The sequence below is a fragment of the Silurus meridionalis genome, chromosome 1, assembly GCF_014805685.1.
Source record: "Silurus meridionalis isolate SWU-2019-XX chromosome 1, ASM1480568v1, whole genome shotgun sequence".
Lineage (NCBI taxonomy): Eukaryota > Metazoa > Chordata > Actinopteri > Siluriformes > Siluridae > Silurus > Silurus meridionalis.
In genome coordinates, this window is record NC_060884.1 from 6,024,576 (window position 1) to 6,043,148 (window position 18,573).

The 18,573-nt window shown below is 38.3% G+C and overlaps 1 protein-coding gene across 1 annotated transcript in view; it reads left to right on the plus strand.

Moving 5' to 3' along the window:
- Window positions 1–18,573, plus strand: part of LOC124384389 (E3 ubiquitin-protein ligase SMURF2-like) — a 63,949-nt gene extending 45,376 nt beyond the window's left edge. Inside the window, exons 9-20 of the mRNA XM_046847185.1 lie at window positions 880–964; window positions 2,885–3,043; window positions 3,136–3,174; window positions 10,322–10,511; window positions 14,043–14,146; window positions 14,324–14,438; window positions 14,543–14,721; window positions 15,683–15,820; window positions 16,077–16,197; window positions 16,303–16,504; window positions 17,371–17,446; window positions 18,229–18,573. Coding sequence (XP_046703141.1) covers window positions 880–964; window positions 2,885–3,043; window positions 3,136–3,174; window positions 10,322–10,511; window positions 14,043–14,146; window positions 14,324–14,438; window positions 14,543–14,721; window positions 15,683–15,820; window positions 16,077–16,197; window positions 16,303–16,504; window positions 17,371–17,446; window positions 18,229–18,328 — 1,508 coding nt within the window. The 3' untranslated portion in view covers window positions 18,329–18,573. The remainder of the gene's footprint in view (window positions 1–879; window positions 965–2,884; window positions 3,044–3,135; window positions 3,175–10,321; window positions 10,512–14,042; window positions 14,147–14,323; window positions 14,439–14,542; window positions 14,722–15,682; window positions 15,821–16,076; window positions 16,198–16,302; window positions 16,505–17,370; window positions 17,447–18,228) is intronic.

The following is an 18,573-nucleotide window of genomic DNA, read 5'->3' on the forward strand; positions in this document are numbered from 1 at the left end:
GTTCAAAGGAGAAATCCCCCATGCTCTCCTCAACAAGCAGCCACTATAAGCTTTAAAATGTCTAATTTAGAAATAGTTAAAATCTAAATGCTTTTAAGTACAACTTTATACATAAATACCATGAATTAGTTTTATAAAGTTATAATAGCAAAACATCAAATTCTAAAAACACATTTTTAATCCAATTAATCTGAAAAATAATCGTCCGATTGATCAATTATCAAAATAGGCGGTAGTTGCAGCCTAACAAATAACTCTATATGCATATGTTATGTCCAAATAACTAACAATAGCACAATGACATACCCAAGCACACATTCAACATCATGCACAGTACAAACACAACACACAAATAAACTCGCACAAAAAAAGGATATGTAAACTTAACCAGCCAGAACACTAAACTAGGAGACGCAAAACAGTTCATGCATGACAGTGCCCCTGTGCACAATTCCAGCTCCATGAATATATTGTGTACATGAATTGGAGTGGAAGATCTTAAGTGGCCTGTTATAGAGCTCTGACCTCAAACCTATTGAACACTTTTGGGATAAATTGGAACATTGACTGCTCAAATCTCCACAAGCACACACTAAAATCTAGTGGAGCATCTTCCCAGAGCATTGGAGGTTATTATAACAGCACTAAATGGAGACTAAATGTGGATTGGCATGTTTAAAAAGCACATACAAATCTTATGGTCAGATGCCCACAAACTTTTGTCCATATTTTGTATCTCTGAGGTGTCGCTTGCAAGATCAGTACTTAGTGGCTAAATTAAGAAACAGTCATTAGCTAGTTTATGCAGGTTTTCCGTATCTCCCTCTTGCTCAGCAGTTGCACCTTAAGCAATGTATTTCTTCTTTTCTCCCTGTGCAGAGCAAAGAACGACGCAACAGGGCCAGGTCTACTTCCTCCACACACAGACAGGGGTGAGCACGTGGCATGACCCGCGTGTGCCCAGGTAACACCACAAGCACACAACACAATGGTCATAGTTTTTTACCATCACAGGCATCTAAACCCACCTGTAATTGAGTTTTCCTCCTATACACACTGTTTATTATGAAGCAGCAAGGCTGGTCTGAATTGAATATTTGAGTCGGGGAACAAAATAAGTGAGTGATTTTCCACTTTCCAGCAAACAAACTCTTTGTTTAGAGTTCAAACTAATGCACCTGTCACCACAAAAACATACTAGTAGTACATGTGAGAAACATTACAGCAGCTGTTTGTGATTGATTACACTTTTATTTAGAAAGGGGTTGCAGGTTTTTGCACCCTCTGTGTGTGTTTTGTATCATCCTTTCATAAGTGATTGTAGCTGAGGATTTTTAACAGTGTGTTGAAAATGTTGAAAGGTTTTTGTGGTGTTATTTTTTTTTTATCATTAGGGAAGTTGAACAAATTGAGAGACACCTTTTTTCACCAATGCTATTGTGATCATTTTAGTCAGAAATACCCCCAAGTAAAAAATAATCATTTTCATAATAAGGGTTGTTTTAGGGAAATCTTTGTCTGAAGATTTGGGTTTTTAAAATGGTTTCTGAAGCAGCGGAAATAAAGATCATCAATTATTAATAGAATATCAATTCTAAAATTTACGGTCTAGTTTATGTAATAGCACAGAGACTGTATTTGTGTGCGTGTGTTTTCCAACAATCTTGAGGAGTTCCCAGAGCTGCTGAGTGCTTGTTGGCTGCTTTTCCTTCACTTTCTGGTCCAACTCATCCCAAACCATCCAAATTTACTTTTTTCAATAGCTAGCTAAACATTAAATGCGTCACATAGTACTGACAAATATATAGTTCAAAAACAATTTGGGCAAAAATAGTAAATATAGTAAATAGAAATTTTTTTTTCTACACAAATATGAAGGTCAGTTTCAGAATCATTTACTGTATATATTGTGGACACACTTTCATACGATAAGCTCCAAATCAGTCAATCGGTCACCGCAGTGGACAGTCTGTGATAAAAGGGAAAGTTTTATTTGAAATTGAGCTTACACTGATAGAGCGAGGAACCTCGAGCCAGGGTCAAACACAGCATCAACAAATCAGTCATCAGACTGTAAATCTTTAATAGCCAGTTTGTTATCTCTCATCCAGTCTCATGTTTAGTACAGCAGGTCAGGTTCTGTAATCAGAATTTAAAAAACAACGATGAGAAAAAAAAAGAAAATTTTATGCTACACTAAATGGACAAGGGTTTGTAAACACCCCATTTAGTGCTGGTAAAATAACCTCTACTCATCTGGGAAGATGTTCCACTAGGTTTTGGAGTGTAGAGATGTGCTCATTCAGTCATAAGAGTCAGGTACTAATGGAGGTGAGGTGAGGAGACCTGGGGTGCAGTCAGTGTTCTAATTCATCCAAAAGGTGTTCATTAGGGTTGAGGTCAAAGCTCTACAGCAAGCTGCTCAAGATCTTCCATTGCCAACCATGAAAAGCCATCTGTGCACAAAGCCAGCTCCATTGTCATGCTGGAACAGGTTTGGGTCTCCTAGTTCAAGTGAAGGAAATGCATTTGCATGCTTCCAAATTTGTGGTAACAGTTTGGGGAAGAACCTCATTTGGCTGATCAGGTGTCTGAATATTTTTGTCCATATAGTATAATATCAGCAACTTAATTTTTTTTTTAATCCATTTGGACATCTTTATGTGGACTTATTTATTTTAAATAGCCTGCTAGTTTTTAGCTTATACTCATCAGCCCTGGTTCAGTGCTTTTGGAATAAATATCAATATCATAAATTAATATAATTTTTAAATAGAACATTGATTCTAAATTTTCATATCTAGTATCTAATAACACAGACTCTCTCTGTGTGTGTGTGTGTGTGTGTGTGTGTGTGTGTGTGTGTGTGTGTGTGTTTGTGTAGGGATCTAAGCAATGTGAACTGTGAGGAGCTCGGGCCTCTTCCACCAGGCTGGGAAATTAGAAACACAGCCACTGGGCGGGTGTACTTCGTGGACCACAACAACAGAACCACACAGTTCACAGACCCGCGCCTCTCAGCCAACCTGCACCTAGTCCTCAAGTGCGAATCATCTCTTTTTTTTGGTCCTCTATTTTTCTGCACATTTTACTGTACTGTTAATGACAATCTGTCTCTCGCTGTCTTTTCAACAGTCCAAGTGGATCTCGTGGTGTTGAGAATCCAAACCTCAGGTACTTAAACATCTCTTCTTCTCTCAGCCCCAGCTCTTTCTCTTTTATCTTTATACTTGTATGTATTTTCTTAAACATCTGGCTCATTATTTATTTACTCTTGGTAACTAATCACAGATACAGTAGTTACTATTAAGAGAATTGAAGGTCAAGATTTCTGTGTTTTTCAGTCAGAAAGATTTTTGAGCAGCAGAAATACGATGTAGGAATTGAGAACAGCTGTTTATAAGTAGTCCATTGATACACTCATTACACGAATTTAGTTTTCACTAATTAGTTTCTACAGTATGCAGTACAATCGCACATTCTTATACTGTGTTTTAGCTCTGTATCTTAAATTTTTCCTCTTCATGTAATGCATGTTTCTGACTTTTGTGCATTATTTGTTTCTCAGTTGTTTCTAGGATAGTTTTTTTGCATTGTTTTATTGTATAGCATTGTTGATTCTCAGGTGATTATTTAAGCTTTAGGGCTAGGGTTAGACTACAAGACTACTGAATATTGATTCAGTGCGCTTTGGCTTTTTATCTTGAATTGTTTCTCTTCTAGTAAGGTAGGATTCTGAATGAGTTGAAATGTCCAGAAAGCCTCATCTTGATTAGACTTGATTAGAATAATTCACGTCTTACGTAATGTTTTAGTACTTGACTGCTAGATCACATCATTGGTTGAACGTGGGTCTACCAAAATGTCTGATCACAGATACCATATTTTGTGCTTTACTTTCAGTCTCTGTTTTAACTCTCTGATACTTAACGAACTTCTCCATACAAAACTGAACTAAAGTCTCAGATATTATAAATACTCACGTTATTTTGCAAAAGTCTCTTATAGGACAGAATCATCCAGGTCTTGAATTGAATACTTCGGTCAGTTCGGAAAGGGGAGCTACGTGCATTTTGTTATTTAGGAAATGAGCTGATTCATTGAGTCGTCGCTATAAATGTTAGTATGGGAGAAAACAAGTTGATATGTCAGCATGTGTGATTTGCTTTAATAAGGGGTTTGAAACCGTGAAGTATCCACCCTGCGAGCCCAGTGTTTATTTGCTATCATAAAGACACTTTTACTGGTTGTTAAAAGCACACAGTGGAACATGTGGTTGTTTCTGGGTTCGTTTCCAGATCTGTAAACATTTCTGGCTGTAAGTGTGTTACATTTCTGATTCAGTCCAGACAGGCTGTACGCACTAGATGCTTAGGAAGCTGAGGAATTTAGAAGCCGTGTTTAGATCTGCTTTAGTTGTTCCAGGGATTTGTGTTAATGTATGGCAGGTGTGTTTAATGGCTACAGGTTTGTATGATCATAACAAAATGGATGTAACACCTGGGGTGGCTCAGGATTTTGCCTGGGGGAAGACAGAGAGGTGTGTGTATTCCGGCTGAAGTTTTAGCCAATAATTTTTTATCACAAGGTAGTCCCCGACTTACAATGGAGATCCGTTCTGATGACCCCATTGTAACTTTGTAAGTAGAGACATGGCCTAGCCTATACAAGAGTCTTAAATAATAGTCAGTATTTGGTAGTATACTGTAATTAGTTAATAATGAAACACTTAACAGAACAGAGCAATTTACACTACTGTACTGGATAAACTTTACAGTATTAATGTATGTGGCAGCCGGCGTGTGGACGAGCTCTAGTTTGCGAGTGGCAGGTCTCAGTGCCGGGCGGCGCTGATGACACCAGAAAAAGACGCACTCTAACACTAAGACAACTGGACTCTGTTGACCGCTGGTGAGAGTAAGGGATCTCACAAGGTGGGAGATGCCTAAATCCATGGAGCGCCCCATGTATCATACTGAATATACGCTGCTACAATTTGTCTGCCGCACGAAACTTCAAATATTTTTCGTTTTCTTGTATCGCTACCATCGCAAGTCAAAATATCGTAACTCATCGACTACTCGTATTCTGTTAGCAATGCAATCTTGGTATATAACGGGTGTAGCATCAGAGGTTGTATATAACAGGAAAAGATGAAATGACAATTCTAAGCTCATATGGCATTGTTATGAGGCAAATCAATCAGCAATCCAAAACATTTGTAACTAGAATTTAAAGCTGTGAGTGGGGAAACTACAGAAATGTTACAACTCAAGGTTCCAACTTCAATCAATTTACACAAAGCAAACCTCTTGTTTTTTTGCTCGCTAGTGTAAAAGTAGGGGAAAAAAATACCTGGACAAAAACTTAAAGTTAAATACTAAAGAATAAATTCCTTCAACCGTGATCAAATTGTCACAAGCATTTACTCTGTCCTAACCTCAGGATGCCAAATCTGGCTCCTTTATTACACACACTGCATACATTGTGCCTTGAGAAATGCAGACAGGAGGATCATAATTGTTATTTTATGCACATGCGGTGTCTCAGCGGTGTCTTCGCTGTATTTTTATAAGAGGTATATGTTCGGTTTTCCACCCTGTATCCGCAGTTTCCATATAGAACTGCTTTGTGGCTACGTCTGCGTTCTAAGGATTTCCTGGCTCTGGACTCCAAAGAGGTCTTAAGTGGGCAAAAGTGTCAGAAACTTTCGCCGAAATGAATTTCTGAACGAAACCTTTGACGAAAGCGAGATGCTGGGTTCAGTGAGGAAGTGCATAGCACGCACAGACGCGCACACAGCAGAGACCGAACCCTGGGGAGCACATATTTACCACCATTGCTAAGTAGCATGTGGGTATGTAGTGTGCACACTTAATGCCCACTACATAAAGACTCTTTTGATAGTACAGTAGTGTGTGTGTGTGTGCGCACGCATGTGTTTGTTTTACATGTGAACCACCACCTCAGTGCCCAGAATCCTGGTGTTTATTCAGTCTTACTGGGCTTTTGGCACACTGGAGAGTTGAATAGTTCACAAAGCAGTTTGCTGAACGAAGAGAGCGACTGTAGAAATGCATAAAATTCTCCTGAAGTTCATTTGGCAGGGTTTTTTTTTTTTTTTTGGGATGGATTCTGTTTTGACAGAGCAAATAATGTGATCTTGATGGACAGGTGTCTTAATCTTTACACTGGATTCCAACCTTCTCATGGCACACACAAGTGCTGTTTCAGTAGAATGAGCTTTTCATCCAGTCCAAGGCCTTATCGATGAATACTGGGATGCTTTAGAAGAGAAAGCTTTTTATCCCAAACAGCAGTATTGATTTGAAACACCTGCAAGAATGCCAGTTCAGTGGGTGACAACAGTGTCAGACGACTCAAGAAGAACGTTTAGAGCAAAATGTGTATTAAAAAAACAGCATGACCAGAATGATGTCACAAGGATTTACGCGTGACTGACAACGAGGTAGAAAGACTGCAAGACTGGTAAACGTGTCCAACAGCTCTGTTGGATTCGTGCAATAGGTTCCAGAGCAGTACAGAGCATAACACATCCTAGTGCTTCCCCATGAGGGTGTAATAATAAAACAGTGAAAATAAATGGCAAATGTATTATATAATAGTTGTCTAATTTCTTCTACTTCTTGTAGATGAACAAATTCACAACACTTCATTGTATCAAACGTTGCTTTAGTGTTATGAAAGCGTGGTTTTCGGCCAAGACAGTAGTTTAAAATGTCTCAAATTTTGGCAAAAATCCCCTTTCAGGTGGACGTGGCCAAAACATATATAAATAAATAAATGCTTTTGCTGCACTTTTGCATGTTACTGAGAAAAGGCAAATTATTTAGAAGGCATCTGTGCTGAATTTCATGGTAGCGTCATATGTATGTGACAGTAATCCCCTAATTTAGTTCACTGGACCAGAGTTCCATAGAGGTTTAAAGAAACATGGCAGAACATTCTGTCACTATAACCACAAGTCACTGGCTTGTCTCCTTGTGTTTGTAGATTTAACAGGGGTCTTAAAATACGGAACCAATGTAGTGTTGCTAAATCTATAATCAAAGTCAGACAATTTCAGTGAGGGATTGTTTTGTTTAGGTTTGTTTTTTGTTTTTTTTTAAAGAATGCGATTTCAGACATGATTAAATCTGAAAGACCCTCTCACCAGGGGAGTTTGATTCAATTCTACTGAAGTTTTTTTCAACCAAGGCAAGGTTTTTACATTAACCATGTATTAATCATTAGCATTAAGTGTTCAGACCTGGTTAACATAAGAACATATTAACCATGCGTCATATGTGTACTGCTTCACAATCCCACAGCTTTAGAGCAGCAGTAGATCGAGGCCATAGATTTTGGTGGGGCAGGATTATAGTGATTTCTTATATATTCAAACAAAGTTGAGAGAGGCTTCCACACTGCTTTCAGCATGTATTAGGTTTTGAGAATGCAACAACATGCAGTTCATCTAGCGTACAGTCGGTCTATCATGTGGTTTGTAGTTTGGCTGGAAATTTTGCTGATACCTGACGAACACTATAACACCTATGAGCCCCATGTGACACTCTATACACACTGAACGGGCATAACATTATGACCAACTGCCTAATATTGTGTTAGTCTCCCTTTTGCTGAAAAAAACCAGTTTTGACCCCTCAAGAGCAGCAGTTTTGGAGATGTCCTGGCCCAGTTGTCTATCCATCACAATTTGGCATTTGTCAAACTTGCTCAAATCCTTATGGTTGCCCATTTGCCCTGCTTCTAACACATTAACTTAACATTACTAACATACTTTACTTTACACATTAACCTTGCCTTAAGGTCACCAAGCTGCTGAGATATGAACTCAGAATCTTCTGAAAAAAGTATTTCATATAAAAAGTTGTGGGTGAGGACTTTAACATCTGTTGATCAGTTAATATCTAGGTTAGGCTCTGCCTATCTTCCTGTATGTCCGAGCTGCATTTGGTTTGATGGGTACTAGTGGACACTAACACTAAAATAGAACATATAGTTTTATCATATATAAAACATGTCAGCAACAAAGGTTTAAAAAAAAATAAATAAAAAAAAATACCAAAAAAAAAAACCCAGGGTTTGGGACAACCCCAGCCAGATTTTACCAAAGGAATGTCATATGTATGTCCAATTATACCTTGCCTTTAAATGACCCTATTATTCTGCATGCTAGTCTTTTCAAACAGAGACCCTGAATGTTTGTTTAAAGGTTTCCCCTTTTTCTCTTTCCTTTTTCTCTCAGCAGTTTGTGGTCACTAACCTCAGGCGCTACCCACTTGGCTCAATTGAGCTCTGACCATGTGCCAGGGAAAGAGCAAGAACCTTTCTAAATTACACCTCCTCAGTATATCCAGACAGATGAGAAACATTTTTAATGGTCTGGTCCAAATAGCGCAAACCAAACGCAGTGTTGTTGGGTATTTTTAAAATCTCTGTTTGAAAGGGTGGGCAATAGCGTACGGTGCTCCGATTCGGAAAACCACACTCTCAGAAGTGCTGATGTTTAGTCTCTGCGGTCTGTACTTGGGCCCTGTAGGCTGACATTGGCCTCTCTGTGGATTACGGGGTTTCCATAATGCCACAATCTATAGCAGAGACATGAAGACCCATCATTCTTGCGCATACACCAACATTCTCAGACTAACATCAACATACTGCAACAAACAAAATTTTTCTACAAGCACATTCATCACTAACAACCAACCAAGAGACATTCTTTCTCCACGAGCGCTTAACATTTGTCCAACACCAAATCTCCAAATAAACACGCACACATTCTCAAACAAACATTAGTTTTCTGTAAACCCTCTTCACCCAGAGTCTCCCAACAAACACAAACATTGGAAAACCATGACAGTAGTTAGGGTCATGACTTAAGAAACACTTAATTCTTTGTTCTTTTTGTGTTGTACACTAACAATTGTGTAAATGTCTGTGAATTGACTAATGTTCCAATCAGGCCATCTTCCTGCCTCATAAATGCACTCAGCATGGTCTAAAGGTCCCTAAATTGCATTGCATCAATATCCACTTTAATCCTGGTCCCAGGGACATGTGGCACAACCCTGAGGTAATTTTAGCAGACACAGGCAAAAACTTCACGCACTAAGTAGAGGTCAAGAACGAACCTTGGATCCATGAGAGGCAATTAAGCAGAACTTATGTCATTGAAAAAGCATTTTCATTTTTTTGCTCCTTAGTAAAAAATCAGGGGGAAATTCAATCAACTGATTTTGTGAAAAGTTTTGGACATACTCTCTTGTTTTTATCATACATTGCGTTGGCTTTCATAAACTAGGGAATGTTTTTTTTTTTTATATTTCTTTCTGTGGTTTATTGTTTGTGTATTGGTTATTTTACTGTATTTTCTCAGACGTGGCTTAAAACAAGAACCCTACCTAGTGATTATAATAAACTTGTAAAGAGTGGCTAAGGGACCACACATGGTTTAGCTGGTGGGTTTGGCAGGTATTTTTGAACAAAACCACCACACTGAACTCCAACGGACTTTCCCTTTGCAAACGGCTGTGCTTTAACCTAAGGGGAAATGTAGCTCTGTTATGCAGTGTGAGGTATTTTGCTGGCATTGTGTGGTCCACAGTGAGTAAAAGGAGAGGGTGTGGTCTTCTCCAGGATGACTCTGCTTCATCTACAGGGCATGATGTCGCACTAAATAGTTTGATGAGTACTGACTTACTGACTTCACTCTTAATAGATCTAAGTATAAATGAACACACATGGGAAATTTGGAGAAGCATATCAAGTCTCCACTGCCCTCCTCTACCAAATTGAGAGAATTTTGGAAGAACAGGACTTTTTTTTTCTTTCTTTTTTTCAGTTCCAACGTTTCCAAAGTTTCGAAGCTGTTCTGGAGACTCGTATTGGCTCAACACCTTACCTCACAAAAAGCTCCAAGTGACCTAAATCCACAATTACATTCTAATGAGGTTAATCTTGGCCCCGTATTTGTACAATATGGAGTCCAATGTATGAACTGTTGGTGTCTTTCAAAGTATTTTTCCATTATCCAAGCTGTGGACCCTTGTTTTTTTTTTTAAGTCAGTGTTACATCTTGAGAAAAAGCCAATTTAGAACTAGGTAGGCTGGCATGCATACAGTTAATCATGGAAACATTTTTTATTATTATTTATCAAACACTTTTGTGTTCTTTTTCCCTTCCAATTAAATCTTATTGTTCAGCACATACAGAACTGTTAGACACTGGGACAGCAGTCAGGACTGCATGCAATGACCTTCTGTGCTGACTCACTCTCTTCCTTCCATCTCTCTCCAGTCGTGCCCCCCAGCTGAAGGAGCAACCTGTGCTGTGTAATCTCTCTGAGGAGGCTGAAGACTGTTTAACTGCTCCGAAATATAAGCGGGATCTGGTGCACAAGCTGAAGGTGTTGAGACAGGAGTTGTCTCAGCAACAACCACAGGCTGGCCACTGTCGCATTGAGCTCTGTAGAGATGAGATCTTTGAGGTGAGTCATGGCATATAATACTCCCTAATACGCCTCCTTAATCCTCCTACAGCTGTGCAGTTATAGAAAATTAAAAAATTAAATTAAACAGCTGCTCTTTAAAACCCACTCCAACCTAAAATATCATGTTTAAACCTCGACACAGCTCTTCTGTATTTTTCATAACAAAGATCAATCTGTTTATCACAGTATTAACACTATTTCTTACGTTTTCTGCTTTTTAGCCTGTCTCTCTTCTAAAACAGCACAATTAACTCAACCCACTAAACCCTCTTTTTTTTTCCTCAGTGCAGCTTATCTGCCATTTCTCTTATTAAATCTTCTCCTCCTTCACATTGCTCCTTAATCCTTCAGCACCTTATCCAAGCTCCATAAATTCTCTGCCCCCTCAGACACATCTCTAAACCTTTATATCTTAAAATAGCTGAACTTAATATGTACAGTTGAACCGTAAGCTCCTCGAAACAACTCTTTACGGTTTTTTGCTTTTACAGATTTTCTATGTGCTTTGGAGCATTTCTCGAATCATTCTTAATATTCGCATACTAGTGCGTTTCTCAAAAAATTCGTACAAAAAGCACAACACATTCTTTGCAAAGCCTGTACTTTTCTCAAAATCTGTAGTTCATCTCTCAAATGTAAGTACTTGCTTCAATTAACATTTCATTACTCTTAGAAAAGCAATACTTTTTGTCAGTGTTTACAAACAAGAGTGAAAATATTTAGTCATTTTGTTAGTAGGACAGTGCACGCTTTCAGTATATCCTTGGATTACAGTGGTTGAAAATGCACAAGGCTGAATTTCTTCTTTATGGCATCTATGAATTTCAACAGCACAACAGCAAAGATTTGATTGCATATTTGATTTATATTGATTGCTAAAAGACAGGATTCACACTGTTACTGTACTAGTGTTCGTTCGTTTCTTGGTTGTTCATCCATTTTCAGAAATTCTAATTCTATGTTTCGCTCTGTCTGTATCTACTCGCCAAATTGACCTATTATAGAGAACTAGATGATTATTGGTTGATCTGATGCTGTACATCTGCCTTCATAAGTGACATTCAATATTCAGCGGCACAATTTATCAATTCAAGTAATTTACTACAAAAAAAAAAGGTTATAGAAATTTAAGCTTTTTGCATTTAATGAACTGATGCCGAGATGTTTTGGGGGTTAAGACCATTCCGATGAAACTAGTATAATATATTTTAATTAGCATGAGATAAACACTTGATAACGTAGGAAACAGCAGAAAACTGTACACGATCAATTCAATGAATGTACCAAAGCATTTGCAATTTGTTAAAATCAACCAGAAATTGCTTTTATGATATGCATAAGTGACTACATGATGTGGAGGTTGAACGAGGAGTTTTGAGAATTTAATCTCTGATCTGAGAAACGCTCCAAATCAACTGAGAAAAACTGTAATGCAACTTCTTACCATTATGCAACACGATACTTTTGATTCTTATAGTACAATTCTGTAAACTGGTGTATGTTCAGCTCCTCAACCCTGTTTGCACTTTAATCCAATTTCTAAATCCTGCATCTACTTAATGTAAGAGCTTTTTGGAAAAAATTCCCAGAAAGAAAAAAAAAATGCACATTTCCATATGTAGCAAGTGTGGAATAAAAGTGAGGTCGCTGTTATATAATGTTAAATAATGAACAACAGGGTAGTGAGACGCAGCCTGACAAACAAGCCTGACTACCTACCATGAAGAAATTGATTTAACAAATAGCACTTTGTGAAACAAAAGCATCTATGATTATGCTATAAAAAAAATAGTTTGTCCTATAGAGTACTAGCGATGGAAAGTGCATTAGTATATTATTCATTGGGTCAGGTGCATTATGGGATAGTAGAGACTGATCTCCCCTAAGCACTCTTACACTGAATAATTCCAGAATATATTTCTAGGCACAGTTAAAGGGAGGAATGTGAATTTCTCAAACAGCCGCCCTCTCCCTAGTCATATGGTTTTAAGGAAGGCAGGCGTTCCTGCTGTATGATGTCAGAGAAAATGCGAGAGAGAGACAGAGATTTAGACTTTGATAGTCTCTTAGCAGCCAGCATAACTCTTGGCAGCAAGCTATAAAAATTCTTACTTCATGGTCCGGTCAGGCAATGAAATTGGATATAGTTTTTTTGTGGTAATTTGTCATTATGTGTGTGTTTGTAAAGTATCCATGCCAGCGACCATTGTTATTTTTCCGATTTTTCTTGTTAATTTTTTTGTTTGTTCATAACCAAACAATGACACTTTTGTGGTGTTCATGATATTAGTTGAAATGTTACAGTAGGATAAACATTATGCAATGTTGGTGTTTATCAGTACAGAAGAAGCCTGGGAAGGTTGTTGCCTGGTTAAGTGCAAACTTTTCCCCTTAGATACAAATCTATACATTCTTTCTGCGCTGTGCTTTGTACAAAATATATAGTTCCTGCATAGATAAATGACCTCATCAACAAGGACACAGCATCATATCTGGTCTGCCTCCAGTAAGTCTAACATTAACGTGAATCTCACTGTCATCTTATATGAGTTACGTTAACGCAACACACATGGTCCACTATACTGCAACCCTGCACCTTGGACTTATTTGGAAATCTTATTTGTACTGCCTTGATTTACATACCCTGCACCAATTACGTAGTTGTCTTTATCTTATATTTATTACATTATTTTCCTATTTTTATAGCACCAGCACACCATGACAAAGTCCTTGTACATGCATGATAATTTGCAATAAATGATGATTCTGATGTTAGACTACGGTAGTTATGAGTTAGCTTATGCACAGCATCTAGAGTTGTCTAGAAGAATAATTCCTGAAAGATGTGCATACTGTGTTTTTTTTGTTTGTTTTTTTGATACAAATACAAACGAATTCATAAGTTAGCTTTTAGCGCATCATAAATAGCAATAGATGTTGAACAAAAGCGAGGAACGTAGTGCTCTGTCTCACCGTGTATTTAGAAGCTGCTCTAGTCTACAATACTCTGTTGGAGTGTTGAGCTTGCGTCGTGTAAAGCGTTGAAACATTTGAGCGGTTACATAATTTTAGCAGGAGCTATAAACTCGTGGTCTTGTTCTCATTTTTCGAACTTGTGCATTCTTTTCTATCCCCTCCTTCACCCATGTTCTTTCTGTGCTCCATGAACAGCTTTAGTGCTGGTTGGAGAGCCTGCAGTCTGATATTTATTGCTGTCCAGGGGAATTTTGCAACATGTTTGGCTTGAGAGAAATGAGTGTTTCATATGGTGGAAGAAGTTGAGGGTGAAATCATAATTTTCGTCATCCGACATACATAATTCATAAAACGTTTTAAATACGTACACAGTAAACAGTATATATATGCTCAATATTTTATCTTTATATATGTTATGAAGTTGCTGTATAGTATTGTGTTACTATCATTTGCCATTGACTGAAATCATCCACATGTATTATTGTATTACCCAAAAAACACCACTGTGTCTTTGGTCAGCTGTCTTAGAATTTTACGTGTGTGCGCATGCAGGAGTCGTATCGGCAGGTTATGAAGATGAGGCAGAAAGACTTGTGGAAGAGGCTGATGGTGAAGTTCAGAGGAGAGGAGGGGCTTGATTATGGAGGTGTGGCCAGGTACAGTATTTCTATATAGGATTGTCATCTGGCTGTTTAAATGTCTTTAAATCAGCAGTAAAAATGTAAATCATTTAATTAATACTAAATAGCACCAATGTTACTTCACTTATTTTATAACCTGTTTGTAAATGTTTGGAGATCGTGGTTTAAGCTTCTGTGTGATCTCTGCATTAGAGAATGGCTGTACTTGTTATCCCATGAGATGCTTAACCCATACTATGGCCTGTTCCAATACTCACGTGATGACATCTACACACTTCAGATAAACCCTGATTCTGCGGTCAACCCAGTGAGTGTCTCACACACTAGAGCCACTGTCCTGTGCAGTCCTGTAATTATATGCAGATTTATGTTCAAACCAAACCCCTGACCTGACTGTGTGTGTGTGTGTAGGAGCACCTGTCCTATTTCCACTTTGTTGGGCGGATCATGGGCATGGCGGTGTTTCATGGCCATTACATTGACGGAGGCTTCACTCTACCCTTCTACAAACAGTTACTTGGCAAATCCATCACACTCGACGACATGGAGGCAGTTGACCCGGACCTACACAACAGCCTTGTCTGGATCCTGTAAGTCAGATCAGATGGAAAACACTCACATGTACTTACAACAGTCACTTTTTGCAGTCATCAGATTCGATTCGATTACACGTCGTCATTGCGTGACGTACATGTAAAGAGCCAATGAACTGCAGCTTATTTTTAACCAAAAAAGATCTATTTACAATATATAGCAATGTTAAATGATGGTATGGGTCCATATATACAGGGGTGAGAGCGGTAATGTACAAAAGGTGCAGTAGGTAATTGGATATGGTATGTGTGTGTGTGTGTGTGTGTGTGTATATATATATCTCACACACACACACACATACAGTATAATTGTGCAAGATTGTGAAGGACATGTCAAGAAGATAGCTTGCTCAAATATTATATTTGTATGATGCAGAATATACAGAATAAATATGAACTGAATACATTATGACCATAATATAATATTGTGTTATCTGCTGGATCATCTGTTGAATCGAACCACATGGACCTACATTCCCAACGAACTTTGGTCACCCATGACCCTGTTGCCGGTTAACCACTGTTCCTTCCTTGGACCACTTTTAAAAGATACCGACCACTGCAGAGTGAGGTTGACCCAGTCTTCCAGCCATCACAATTTGGCCCTTGTCAAACTTGCTCAAGTCCTAATGCTTGCCCATTTTTCCTGCTTTTAACAAATCAACTTTGAGGGCAAAATGTTCACTTGCTTCCTAATATATCCCACCCACTAACAGGTGCCACGATGAAGAAATAATCAGTGGTATTCACTTCACCGCTCATAATTGTATGCCTGGTTGGTGTATACAGTAGTGCAATAATAAACATATGTTACAGATGGTGCAAAGATGCATAGTGGATGAAGTGCAATATAGACAAAAAGTGACAGTATTACAGTATTGCTTCAAGTAAATTTCACAGACAAATAATGCAAGTTATAATAAAACCAAATATATTACGTTGTATGTGTGTTGAATAGAGAAAATGACATCACAGGTGTTTTGGACCATACGTTTTGTGTGGAGCACAATGCTTATGGACAGATCATCCAGCATGAGCTTAAACCCAATGGAAAGAACATCCCCGTCTCTGAGGAGAACAAGAAAGAGTATGTTAGGTAAGCAAGAGCAACCATGACCAACCCACATCCTGAATGGTCCAAAGACTGGTTTTATTCTCTTGTGTGTCCTCAGTCCCCCTTTTCAGTGTGTTCTTCACTATCATGTTAAATAATAAAATGTTATTTTGTTAAAATGTTAAACATGTTAACATTTATTGCGTGTTGATATAAAAGATGTGCATGAACCTGCTATAGTATTGTATTAGTTCTGTATTTGTACTGTAACTTCAGTGTACTTGTGTTTTGTCTGTAGGCTGTATGTGAACTGGCGCTTCCTACATGGGATCGAAGCTCAGTTTCTGGCTCTGCAAAAAGGCTTCAACGAGGTCATACCACAGCACCTACTCAAGGCCTTTGACGAGAAGGAGTTGGAGGTATGCTGTAAACCACAACCACACACATACACACACACAGGCCGTGACGAGGAGTATGCGGAGAAGGGGGAATGTGATGAAGGCGATGTGCTTTCTCTCCTGCAGTTAATCGTGTGTGGCCTGGGGAAGATCGACATCCACGACTGGAGGGCAAACACACGCCTGAAGCACTGCACGGCTGACAGCAGCGTGGTAAAGTGGTTCTGGAAAGCCGTGGAGACGTTTGATGAGGAGCGCAGGGCCAGACTCCTGCAGTTTGTCACCGGCTCATCTCGAGTGCCTCTGCAAGGCTTCAAAGCCTTACAAGGTCAGAACATCAAAAAAAAAAAAAACCATACAAACACTTCTGCAGCTTTAAAGCAACGAGTTAATTCAAAAACAGTAAATCAATTTTGATGCATCACAGAAAGAAATATCCCAAAATATAGTGGTGTCTCTTCAGAAGACAATAAAAAGTTCTCAGTGGAGAAACTAAACATCATAGATTTATACAGCAGTGAAGAACACACAGCCACAAATACACAAGGTCAGAGCACAAAGTCAGAGTGTTCCACAAGTTTCAGTCTTTCAAGACCTGGCATTTCTAATAAGCCTAAATTGGAATCTTATGTAAAAGGTCTATAAGTTATTGGTACATTTATTTTGTTTGCATTGGTATTGGTACAGAAATCAACATAGACTCCTTCCACTTTTAACAAATGGAGTAGGGACAGTTGGAAGGGAATGCTTGTCTGTGTTTTCAGGGCTGCACTACATACAAACCGCTTCCTTAAACAAAGGCATCTGTCTCACCAGGGGCTACATTTCTTACCTAATCAAGTGCTACCTATGACAATGCCAATTACTGTAATTTACTAAATGCTAGTTATTACTAGAAGACTGTACAGTATATCATACTGTGCTGTAAAATAAATTTTAAATGATTAGCAGTAGAATTAATGATACTACTATTAATACTACTACTACTACTAATATTGTTCTAATTAACCATCCTGCTGTATTGCACATATGCACAGGCACAATGCTACTAATTAGGTTACATTAGTAAACCATCATATTTTTTATTTAATCATGTATTAACTGTGGTTAGCTTTAGCAGCAGTCAATGAATAATGTTGTGTGTGCAAAGTGTTTTGTTTTATTGATTTGGCATTTGCTCTGGTTTGTGTGTAGGTGCTGCAGGGCCCAGACAGTTCACCATCCAGCAAATCGATGCCAGCACCTACAACCTTCCCAAAGCCCACACATGGTAAATGCACACACTTATTAGCACTGGGTCTTATTTATAAGATTTTTTTTTTGTAAAGTTATGTGTAAATGTTTGTGTACGCCAAACTGAACTAAACATTTCTTCCAGATTCACCAGAGGTTTGAAAATGTTTGTTTTACTTAAATGTGTATGATGGCAAATGTACCCATAAATTACATTAAAAGGTGCATACGTTGTAGTAAGACAAATTAGATGGGAGTGAACAGAGTTGTAAAATGTTTACAAGAATGCACCAGTGCAGCTCACTGATTTTGATGAGAAAAGCAGGAAGACATGAGAGGATGGAACATTAGGTTGTCTCTCAGCGATATATGGGGACATTATTTATATACATATGACAAAATAGTTCATCAGCATTAAAGACAAATTACATACCCTTATTAAACCCCACCCCAAAAACTATTACAACTGCAAAATTCAAAATAAATAAATAAAAACATTAGTCTTCTTATGCTTCAATGTACACACACAATCAGACACACGAGTAGGAGATGAGCAATATTTAGAAATTACTATTTCCATGAAAGAAGAATATCTAGTGAAAATGCTGGTGTAATGTTTGATGGTGCTCATAAATATAACAAATAAAGACCAGGCTTTAAAATATGAATAAACCAGCACCTTTTTTCAAATTCATGTGCTGCATCCACCATAAAGAAACTAAAATGCTGCAACTGAAGAAATAACATTTGACCAATCAGATTTGAAGTTGAAACAGCATTATTGAGGTGTTAATTTCCTGCCTGCTCGTGTGTCCATAGTTTTAATCGCATCGACATTCCTCCCTACGAGAACTACGACAAGCTCTACGACAAGCTACTGACGGCCATCGAGGAGACCTGTGGCTTTGCGGTCGAATGAGGAAGAAACCCACAAGCACAACCCCCTTCTACACAGCAATCTGGAGAGTCCAACGTTGGCGTGATGTTACTGCAACCGTGGAGATTATTATCTGATGAAGAGGGAACCACATGGCTACGAGTTGTGACCGATAATATTTTTATGTTAATCATTTTATCTTCAGTTGCTCACCCCATCTCAAGAACTTATGCTTAATCCAGAAGTCTCTTCTTGGATTCAATAAATAAAGTGAAACTAGAAATGCC